Genomic DNA, 12,145 nt, shown 5'->3' on the forward strand with positions numbered 1-12,145 from the left:
TTAAACATAATTACCTACACTGAAAGGTATACATACCTGTAGTTTATACCATAAAAACACCCACTCCATATTGTTTTATAGTGATTGATAACAGGGTAATCAGATTCGTTATTGCTAAAATGTAGTATCAACCTTCACAAGTTGAGCAATGAAAAGATACTAGTATGCATCAATTTTCAGATCAGAATCACACACCATATGTGAAGTTAGTCCTGTACATATATAAGATCGTAATAGCTAGTGAAGACCGAATTTGATTTATTAAACCAACTTTATATCGAAAAAGACTTGCTATACTTCAAACAAGGACCACATCTAAGAAAAATTCCGGTTCAGTAAAAGAGCTATAGGTATAGAATGTCCACAAGCCAAAGTTGACCCGATGAAAGTTGATGGTAGGTAAAAGATGAGAGTGTCCATTCCTGAAAGGCTGGACATTCATGATGTGTTTGTTCCTTTTATCGTACAATCTTTACAAAGATTTTGCACAGTGTATTGTAGTTATATATGTAGTCATGAGCCACTCTAGCTTTGCTCATTCACATATATAGCTGGCGTTCCTAATGATAAGCTCTATGTTGAGAGAGACATCATATATAGGATGCATGTCGTGCATAAAATTAAGAAATGTAGCTAAGCTTAATGCAACGGAGTTACAGGTTACACCCGTTTATGTTTGAGATTATAATGTGCGGTGACTTTAATTCTCAATTATATGAAATTTAGCTATTACTTTATCTCAAAAAGTTTGGTAACTACAATGATTAGAGTCTTTGACTCTTGGGTAGGATTCCAAATATTTTTACAAGTTTTGACAATTTAGATCGATTATAAAATTAATTATCGATTTGAGATTTTATTACATTTAAAATTTCTCGTCCCTATCCAATGATTTATTTTGCCGGCATCAAACTTGTTTTATTTCTCATAAACTCATTTCAATTTAGATTGATAATGAATGTTGACAATTAAACTACACTTATTAGTTTGACTTATGTCCAAAGGTATTAACACATTTCATAAAATTAAAGCTTAAGATGAAAATTTTGTAAAATTATGATAACCTATGTACTACAAGTAGTAAGTTTCTATTTCAAGAAAAAAAATAGTAGGGACTATTTTTTGTGAAATATTTAAGTCCTCTCTAACAAATTTTTGTGCAGCCAATATGAAACAAAATTTGTCAAGCATTAATTGGTTAATGCAAAATAATTAAAAAAAAAAAGAAAATGTGATTAATGGTCCATATCATGGCTGCAGAGAATACGATGTTGCACAAACAACAAAGGATATATATAGTAGTCTTGTAAAAGATATACGTAGTTTTTGAAAGAAAGAAAAAGCCTGTGCAATATTTTTTAAAAGGAAAGAAAATAATTATCTTCATTTAAATCTTAAAAAAAGTAATTATTATTTTATGTAGTAAAAAAATAAAGAGGCAGGGTGATGGAGGAGGTATAATATAAATGCAATTGAGGCACTTTAAGCTAGCTAGCCCCGACAAGTTACATCAAATTCTGTTGCATGGACATGGTGTTATTGTAGTCACTGAATCAACATGAATTTCGGGTTTTGATCCATCCCTATTAGCATCCAGTAGTAGTAGCACTAGGAGCAGCAACTCGTGACTGCTATATCCCATCTCTCCCTTTCTAGTTTGCCATAAAGCTGCTGCAAACCGTGGAGCTGTATGCCATCTACATCATGCATGCTCAGACCCATGCACATTCATACAAGTAACATAAGTACAAATGTAAACTAAACAATCTCTGACCCAATACTCCACTTTTTCTTGTTTCTCTCCTTGAATTTCTAAAACCGTTAGCTATAGAAATCACAGAATGAAATGAATGGCATATGAGAATTCACAAACTCTCTCTCTCTCTCTCTTTACTCCTAAGACCTACCCTTCTTAGGCCGGCTGCTTCGTCTTCATCTACGCCCTCTCTCTGTGCCTACTCTTTGATAATGATAGTATATATGTACGCAGAGACAGAGACAGTCACGGAGAGATACTTTTCCCTTTATATATATATATCATCATTTCTTATTTCTTATGTGTAATTGTTCCATTTTGAATAATCATTTTGATTCTTGTAAAATAGAGGAGTCTTTTAATTACTCATTTAAAGATTTTTATTTTTATGTTAGTTTTATAATATTTTAGTGTTTGTTGACAAATAGTAAATGATGAAGTAAAAACGACATTCAACTCATTAACTTTTAATATTATTAAGGAGTTTAACGTGATACTTATATATAATTTTTTTGAAAACTGTATTTTAATCCTTATATGTAAGAAAACAATGAGAAATATAAAAATATAATTTATTAAAAAAGTTATATGTGTTTACGATTTTGGTAACATGATAAATCAATGTATTACTAAAGTTGTTGTTATGGAAATTAATGATTCATCCCCATTTTTTTCATTTTATAAGCTTTTGGGAAAATAATAAAATAAAGATGATAAATATTTTATGGGAAGTAATATTTATTTTCTCAATAGCTTAGTAAGAAAAGAAATGAAGAGGATTTAAATCTTATTATTTTGTCATCTTAACACTATTATTAAATAGTAGAGATTAAAACCAATATTAGAGAAAATAATAAATATGCTAAATTAGAAGAAAAAAAATAAAAAAATTCATTATGCAAATTCATTATTCTTTTGCCTAAATAAATTTATTAGTCAATTCCTTAATCCAAAGGATTAGCATAATGGTATAAGGTCCTGTTATGTTTACATAAGTGAGAATCATCTTTCTAGTGAGACTCCGTGTTTGATTCGCACCATAAGAAAAATTTTCTTGAGCCAATGGCAATCACGCATCGCGAGTGCTTTCTGATCTATCGAGTTGGAGGGCACCCATGATGTCTAACCTAGGATAAAAAAATGTCTATTCCTTCTTCTGATTTTTTAAATTGAAAAGTTTTTTTTTGTTACAATAATGACTATACAGACAATGGATATTTAGGGTGACTCAATTTTCTAGTTAAACAATACTCATGTTATTTATAGATTTTATTTGATTAAGCATCATTGTATCACTCATATGTTGGGATTTGAGATGATAAAATTTTTGTTATTTTTAATTTAACTTCATTCTCTTAGTTTATATTGTTACAAGTTAAACATTATCTTGTCCTAAATTTGAGAGTGATAGTCACTTTGGTTTTTGATATTAAAAACTAATAAATCCAGTCCTTAATTTTACATTTTATTAGTGACTGCTATTCTTGTACTGTGAAAAAATTATTTAGACGACACATAATGTCACCTTAGATTAGGGGTAACTATCCAGATTAATGTGGCTCGTTTAAGGCTCGATCCGTGAAGTCTGTATTTCAAACAGGTTGGATAAGTTCGATCTGAGAAATAAATGATTTTTTTAAGGTTCATATTTGGCTTGCAAAAATATGCACATAAACGGACCGGCCTATGGACCCAAATATTAATTTGAAAAAAAGTATTTTCTAAAAAAGATATTTTTTAAATAAGTGAAAAATGTATAAAATTAAAATAAAAAAATTTGACTTCATTTTTTAGCTAAAATTTATCACACTAAAATATACTAATATTTTAAACATAAGAAATTAACAATAAAAATCTAAATCAAAGATCAAAATCTTAACATAACAAATTAACAAAACTAGACATAGGCGAGGCCAACGGATAGTTCATGAGTTCACAGATAAAACCCGCTAGATCCATGAGCTTAACAAGTTAGACTAAAAAATAATATTAAAATTTAAAAAAGGTCCATTATCTATCCGATCCACGGACTTAATGGATCGGTCTGTGAACTTGGATCTGGATACCTACTCCTAATTAAGCTAGTTCAAGTTTTAGCAGAAGACTTTGTCAAAGAAAGCCCTTTTTTAATGTATATTTGAGCTGGTGGGCCACTAAATTAAACTGATCTAGTTATGGGCCATTATCTCTGGCCCATTGCAAAAACTTAACCCCTACTTCTAGCAACCTTTCTATTGTCCTATTTTATTATTCACAAAACATTTTTCAACTCGAAGACTAATGAAGGTACTAGGGATCTCTTCAAGCATTATGTACTAGGCATCTATGGAGTTACAGTCTTAAGTTCAATGCACCCTATCCCTTATACAAAACACACAAGAATTTTTTTTTTCTTTCTCTCTCGTACCCCTTTCTCCAAATAAAATATTAAATAAATAAAAATGCTCAAGAAGATCCATTCCGGTAGAAATAAATGAGTTGTGGCCCCTAACGACATAAAAAAGGTCATCTATAGAACTGCGAATATAGACTTATAGCCCCAATAGCTCTATACTAGAAGACCTATTCGTATGATTTTACTGGTAGCTACATATATAGAACAACATCAAAAAGGTCATTACTGCCGTAAAGATACCTTAATTTTTCTGAAATATAAATAAACGTCAGTCTCATTTCACAAATAAACCAAAATAAAAAACAAACAAATTGATATCACTTTATACATATCACTAGTTATTTTTTAATTTGTCATCTTTGTCATTTCCTTCGTCTCCATTCTTGATACTTAAAGTTGGAATATTCTCTTCTCCCCAAGTGCTCCCTACACCATTCTTGAGCCAATCCACCACCTCTTTCATGCTAGGCCTCTTATCCGCACTACTATCGGTGCATCTAAGAGCTATGGTGGTAACATTTTTCAATTGCTCCAAATCAAATTTCCCCTTCAACTTTGGATCCGCAATGTTGTTGAAGAGACCTTTGTTGACATATGGAGTGACCCATTGAACAATGTCCCTTTTCACTCCTCCTGGGAATTTCTCAATTGGTTTCTTGGCACTAATAATCTCCAAAAGTAAAATTCCAAAGCTGTAAACATCACAGCTCTCAGAAACCTTCCCCCACATGGCGTATTCTGGTGCCAAATATCCTAGGGTGCCCTTAACTTTTGTGGTAAGATGGGTCACACCATCCGGTACCAGCTTTGCAAAACCAAAATCAGCAACCTTGGCTTGGAATTCAGGGTCTAGAAGAACATTGCTTGCCTTTATATCTCTGTGTATGATGTGAGGAGTTGATTCATGGTGCAGATACCTTGTCCAAAAGAAAAATAGATTGACAAAAGTTTAATAATTTAAATATTAATCTTAATGATGCAACCAAAAATGGAATATTTTTAGGGAGAAAATCAAATACAATTCTTTAGATATTTTTTGCACTGTTTAGAAGCAGTTGTTTTTGGTCTAGAAATAATGCTTAAACACAAGCCTATTGTTATTATAAAATAAAGAAGTCTCACATGGACTAAAAAAGAAAGGTTAGGTTCATACATAATTTGGAGCGCATTAGTACATAGAGCCTTAGACTTTTTGGACAAATGTGCAATTCTCAATCTAAAACTAAAAATACTAACTCACTTCAATGTTAGAAGACTTGAATTGGCCCATTCTCAAATCATCAACTAGCTACCGAACATGCACGATCAATCTTTGTGACATGCATGTACTCAAATTTTTCCGTCAAAAAAAAAAAAAAACTCAACTGTGTGTCCTATGGAGATTAAAATAGGCCATATATACCACCTAATAATTTTTTCTCAAACTCAGTTTTAAATTGTGGTCCATAAGGTATTTGTATTTGCCTGCCATTTTGCTAATCGTTATATATGCAACCATAACTACGGTTAAACCATAATTTTTTTTAAAAAAAACTAAGTAAACTGTTCAATGGATATTGTCATCTGATTTCTTACATATATCATGTGTTTTCATTGGGGAATTTTCAACCATAACATGAAACTATTAGGAAGTGAAAAGAATATGTGGATTTTTGAGGAAATTAAATATAGAGGGGAAGATACACTTACGCTAAACCTTCAGCAGCTCCAATTGCTATGCTCATTCTTCTAGGCCAATCTAGCTGACATTCCTTAGCAAGTGGACCATGCAAATGAGTTAACAAGCTATGGTTAGGCATGTAATCATACACAATCAACCTTTCATCTCCTCCTGCATAGAATCCCCTCAATCCCAACAAATTCTGGTGCCTCACTCTTCCTAACACTTCCACTTCCACTGCAAACTCCATCTCTGCCTTTGCAGTCATTGTCTTCAATCGCTTCACTGCAATCTGCAAATTCCATTTATTATACGCATGTGAATCTAACAAATTGTGCATGCAAAAAAAAAAAAAAATGTGGCACATGCTTAAACTTTATGACAAATTAAAAATAAATTCAAATTGGGAACTATAAAAGATATATTGAATATATAATTGCCTGAACGCTTTTACTTGTTCGACCAAAATAAACACTTCCAAATCCACCCTCTCCAATCTTATTATCTTGATGAAAGTTGTTTGTTGCACGAAGCAACTCCTTCAAAGTGTACATTTCCCATGGATAGTCCCTACTGTTCTTCTTGTTGGAAACCCTAGTATAAGAGAATAAAAATTAAAACACAAACACAAGTATCACAAGGAAAAAAAATAAAATTAATAACGATAATTCACGATTTTGAGGGCATTGAAATTAAATTAAGCAGACATAAGTTTGATGAAAACCATACTGTATTTTGTTTAGACCTTCATCTTTGAGGAAACAACAGTATTGTTTCAAGTTCATTCTTTCAAAGGAAGAATCTGTAGAATCTTAGTTCACGTTGACAGAAGAAGAAAAAGTTGGAAGGGTTTGAGGGATTCAAGAAGAAAATAAAAAATATAGGATGAAATGCTGCAAGAAAGAAGCCAAAGTAAACCGGCAAATGCAATGAAGAAACAAAAAGGGGTTATGGTATCGACATAGGGGCTACCTTGGAAGTCAAGGTTAATATAATGGTGGAAACGCTAGCAAATTTTGTGTATATTATATGCCTTAAATTATGGCCTAGGCTTTTGTTTGCTAGCTTTCGTTAAGCTTCCTTTTTCATTGGAAATGTCACTCATTTTTTATATTACACTGATGAGATAAGCAAATAAATTAACTCCCTTGCGAGCTTTTATTTTAACAATAGATGACCAATTATTCTAAATTACATGTCGTTAGATAAATTGTGGACAATTAGAACTTGATTTGGATAATTTTAATCGATGGATGTGACGCTGTCACTGCCATCTCCACTTTTGATCAACGGCTAAAAATTGATTCATCGAGATGGATTCCATGTTGGGTGTAACTAAGTAATTTTTTTTGACAAAAATGTCTTAATCAAGCACTATTAGCTGTAGCCCGTTCATATTATGGAATTGAATAAGTAACCGTTAAGCGTAAAATTTTGTTTTGTTTTTCTTATTCTATTTTAAATATTATTCACACACACATATACTGTGTTATGTTATGTAAAGTAGTCAATAAAATTATATTATGTCTATATTATAATTGCCTAAAAAAAATTGTCTGTATTATAATTCTGCCACCGCATATTATATAAGGTGATAACTGAGATGAGAAAAAAGTGATCTGACAAAATATTAACAAAGTGTAATAATATATATAAATGAGGATCAAATTATATCAATATAATTTTGCTTAATTATTATATTATTTAATAATTTTTAGTTGGGTAATATTTTTTTAAAATTTATTTTTGGATTGAATGTTTCTTTTACATAAATTATATATATATATATATATATATATATATATATATATAATTTTATATTAATCCAAAATTATTTGATCATATATATAGAGAGGAGAGATCAAATTAGATTGATGTAACTTAATTATCTATATATTGTCAAAATTATTTGTCAAATTTTACTAAAATTGAACAACAATAAAAAGATAATCAAATGATCTATATTTTAGTATATTTTAAAATATTTATATTATATTGATTTTAATTTATACCAAAGAGATAACAAATGATTTTGGATTAATATGAAAATTTTTATATGTGATCTATGTCAAAGAACTTACAATCAACAATGTGTATTAGCAACCAACACCATAAATGTTGGAAAAAAATATCATTAAACTTCTTTATGTCAAGTTTAATGGAAGGATATTATAGTAATTTATGATTCAATTCAAAATAATCATTTATCTCCCCTCTTTCATCTCAACCACATTAAATTTTTAGACATCTTCATTTTTTTTCTCTCATAAACATTAAATTAGACTATATATTTATTTAAAAAATAATAAGTATCACTGATTCAGATTTATTTAAAAAATAATAATATTTTTTCTATTTAAATGAATTTGAAAATAAATTTTTTCTAAAAAAAATTTATAATAAAAATTAATGATAAATTATGTTGTTTTTGTAATGTTAATGAAATAATTTATAATGTTCTTTTATCATAATGATTTTTTTTATGAAGAATGTTTTTGTAATTTTAATAAAATAATTATTTTTTATTACTTTGTTTAGAAAAGTAATCATTTTTCTAAAACAATTTACGTTATTATTTTTTTGTGTTTCTTTATAATAAATTGCATATTTATTGTATATTATATAAAAATTAACCATTTCATATTAATTTAATTTATTCACACTTATTATTTTCCTGAAATTATAAAAATACTATAAATTAATATATTTATTTTTATAATAAAAAATTTTCATGATGATAGATGAGAGGGAAGAGAGTGACTGATAATTTAATGTTTATGAGAGGGAAAAGGTGAAAGTGTTGGAAGAGTTAACACGGGTAAAGATGAAAAAAGAAAGAAAAATGATTATTTTAAAATTAAATTATAAATTATTATAATATCTTTACATTAAACTTAATGAAACAAATGAGTTCAATAATTTTTTTCCAAATATTTATGGTGTTAATTGCTAATGTCTTCATACTAAAAAGAATGATACAAACATAAATATTGTAACAACTTTACATTAATATTCAATTTTTTTTACGAAGAATGAAATAACAAGAATTAAATATTAACTAATCATTAAGATTCTAATACTATGAAGAATGATATTATTTTTAATTAATTATTTCATAATGTTGTGATATTTTTTTATCTTTTCACATCATATCCATTATTAATTTATCTTATATTTTTGTCTGTGTTATCTCTTCTATTATTACCAGCGGAAAATTATATACTGTTACGTCTTTGTGTTTATATCTTTATTGTGCTATTTGTAAAACAATAATATATTACAATAATTAGTATGATTTGGGAGAGAAAAATCTAGAAGCAACCATAATTGAATACATGGTTGTTGTTACTTTTATTTTAAATATTCAAAAACATTTGAGGGTAAAATAGATAAATAAAAGTAAAAATCAACAATAATTTGTATTGCCTTTATCGATACAAATTGCTGTAAAAAAATGAAATGAGAATGATAGTACTCAAATATGTAATAATATTAATCAATTATGTAAAAATATAGTATAACTAATTAATTACATTCTAACTTCTTGAAGAGGTATTTGTCAATAGTGTACATGGGAACTAAAGTGAACGAAGACTTTGCCTCAATAATTATATGTTGGGGTACTGCACTTCAGTGCACAACATACTAAAGGAAGTAATTAATCGTATTTTTTTTCTAATATTTTTATAACCTATGCAATCAGGGAGAATAATAAAGAAATATTAGAGGCAATCCAAACCAGACCTAAAACACACGGCCAACTTGCTAACCAACCCACGTTATGAAAATATGAAACATGATGTACATTAGTAATTCTTTAATTATGAAAACAATGGCTTTCGGCTCCTACGAAAGCCAAAGTATATTCTTATATAAAAAAAAGAGTATATTATAGGGTCACGATTAAAAGTCAATTACACTTTGTCTTCTTCCGATACATAAATAAGATACTCCTTATGAATAGTTTATAACCTTAGTATGATGTCAAATATTATCCACATATCATTTTCATGAACATGAAGCAATTATCCTTTAGTCCCTATCATTCTCGTCATTTTATTCTTCTCCATTCTGGTAGCCCAAAACTTGGAATATCCTTTCTTCTCTTCCATAGATACTACGCTTCATTAGCTACTTCCACCTCCAGGGCACTTCATTGATCCGTGCATCTGACTATAACAATCACAAATTTTAGTTGCTACAAATTGAAATTTCCCTTTAAACTTTTAATATATACTATATGATTGAAGACATGTGTCACCCATTAAACGGTATCATTATCCAAATTGGTTTCTTGCCACTAAAAATCTCCGAAAACAAGATCCTGATAATAAAGCTTTAACACATGAATATATATTTTGCAGGTATGACAAGTTTAAATGTGGTGGAATACAACTGTGAGATGAAGTCTCATATTAGATAATAATGAGAAAGTTAAACAACATATAAATAAAAATATTTAAATTTTAAGGTTTTGAATTATAATACCATGTCCAATTCATTTATGTGGTTGTTCATCCATTGATAAAAATCTCTCACTTTGAGTTTGGATAAGGAATTTTAAAATTTTAGAAAATTTGAAATGGTTGGAATTTGAATTGCTTTGATTTTAATTTCCTTCATTCTTGAGCTTTGTTTGGATAAATCAATTCAAATTTCTTGAATTTTAAATTCTTTATTTGGATAAGGCAATTCAATTTTCTCCATATGCAGAATTTTAATTATATATATTAAATAGATGAAATTTTAATATTAAACTTTATAGAAAACAAACATGATCTAATGTTAAAATAATAATTAAAAAATATTTTTCTGTTTGTAATAATTTAAAAATAAAATATTAATAATTTTCACTAGGATTGTTTTGTCTTACCACAACCAGTGATGTTTTTCAATTGATATCAACCAAGACTATTTTTCGGTTGACATCAAATAGGGTTTATTTTTATCAAAGTATATCAAAAATATTTGTCAGTTGATATTAGTCGAGGCTATTTTTTGACTAACGTTAGTTGAGTCTATTTTTCTGTCAATGTTGGTTAGGTTTTTTTACCAACGTCACCTAGGGTTTGATTGACCGACATCGACTAAGGCCTTTTTGAACGACATTGACCAAGGTTATTTTTAGCCAACGTCAGCTTGGGATTTTTTGGTCGATGTTTTCTGGGGATTTTTCAGTTGATAAATAGCCCTTACTAACCAACATCAACCTTAAAAATCTTAGTAGGCGTTGACAAAAAAACTCTACTCAACATCGGCTAAAAAATAGCTTGGTCGATGTCGACTAATAGAACTTACTTGACCAGGACTGAAAAACATCATTGGTCAACGTTGACAGAAAAATCCCTAATCTAAGTTGGCTAAAAAATAGCCCTGATCAATGTCAGACAAAAAACCCTAGCTAACATCGACTATAAAATAACCTTGGCTGATGTTGACTAAAAAATAGTTCTGATCGATGTCGATCGAAAAAACTCATTGGTCAAAAAAATCTAGCTGATGTCTACTCAAAAGTTAGTCATGATCGGTGTCAGTAGAAAAAATCTAGCCGATGTTGGCAAAAAAAAATCATTGGTCAACATCAACTGAAAAACCTGGATGACAACGACCAAAAAATATCCTTGACCGACATTAGCAAAAAATTCCCATGATTGACGTCAATGAGAAAATAACCCTAACTAACATTATCTAAAAAAATCTTAGTCGATATCGGCAAAAAATAGCTTTGGTTGACATACAAAAAAATTCTGACCGAAAAAACCTCGACCAACGTCAGTGAAAAATAACTTATGTCGATGTCGGCCGTAAAAATTTTGGTCACCCGTAGTTGCGAGTGTTGAGCAAGAAAAAGTCGTGAGCAAGAACATGAGATAGAGTGAACATCTCCGAAAAAAGAATTTCAAATTCTTTATTTTTTGAGAGAATTTGAAATCCTACTGTTTTAGTCAATCAAAATGATTCATAAAAATACCAAAAATTAAATTTTCTTTCAAATATTCTATCCAAACAAACTATTTTATCATGAATCCTTTTAAATTCCTTGAAAAAATGAATTCCCCAGCTAAGTTACTCCATCCAAACACACTATCAAGTATTTAATCATTCCTCGATTTTCCAAGAACATGGTACCCTCCCTCTACTTCACAAAGACAACAAACCCCAAAAAGGTAATTGCTTGATATGTCTAAAAGAACAATGCAGAAATACATTTGTGTAGCTATATATGTAAAATATGTTGAACACCACACAAATCAAATCACAAGGACGTATAGATTGAATTTTCTCATATATACAAAAATAGACATTGGCTAGCCATAAAATGATGTTGCAAGTA

General features: G+C 29.3%; 1 protein-coding gene across 2 annotated transcripts; it reads right to left on the reverse strand.

Annotated features, from left to right (window-relative positions):
- Window positions 1-4,373: 4,373 nt before the first annotated feature.
- LOC114367423 (PTI1-like tyrosine-protein kinase At3g15890) lies at window positions 4,374-6,917 on the reverse strand. 2 transcript variants are annotated; one of them, XM_028324604.1, is made up of 4 exons: window positions 6,557-6,917; window positions 6,252-6,405; window positions 5,841-6,103; window positions 4,374-5,068 (listed from the first exon to the last, which is right to left on the reverse strand). In XM_028324604.1, the coding sequence occupies exons 2-4, from the start codon at window positions 6,363-6,365 to the stop codon at window positions 4,486-4,488; spliced, it is 960 nt and encodes a 319-aa protein (XP_028180405.1). In that variant the 5' UTR covers window positions 6,366-6,405; window positions 6,557-6,917; the 3' UTR covers window positions 4,374-4,485. The 2 variants fall into 2 exon arrangements, with proteins under 2 accessions (XP_028180405.1, XP_028180403.1); XM_028324602.1 differs by having other exon boundaries at window positions 6,541-6,917.
- Between the last annotated feature and the right edge of the window lie 5,228 nt (window positions 6,918-12,145).

The sequence above is a fragment of the Glycine soja genome, chromosome 9, assembly GCF_004193775.1.
Source record: "Glycine soja cultivar W05 chromosome 9, ASM419377v2, whole genome shotgun sequence".
Taxonomy (NCBI): domain Eukaryota; kingdom Viridiplantae; phylum Streptophyta; class Magnoliopsida; order Fabales; family Fabaceae; genus Glycine; species Glycine soja.

Bases quoted from the DNA above. Each gene is read 5' to 3' on its own strand.
- LOC114367423 (XM_028324602.1), bottom strand. From the start codon at position 6,596: ATGAACTTGAAACAATACTGTTGTTTCCTCAAAGATGAAGGTCTAAAC. The intron at 6,104-6,251 runs GCAATTATATAT...TGGAATTTGCAG, and splicing joins GAACAAGTAAAAGCGTTCAG to ATTGCAGTGAAGCGATTGAA. The intron at 5,069-5,840 runs GTAAGTGTATCT...CTTTTGGACAAG, and splicing joins GGAGCTGCTGAAGGTTTAGC to GTATCTGCACCATGAATCAA.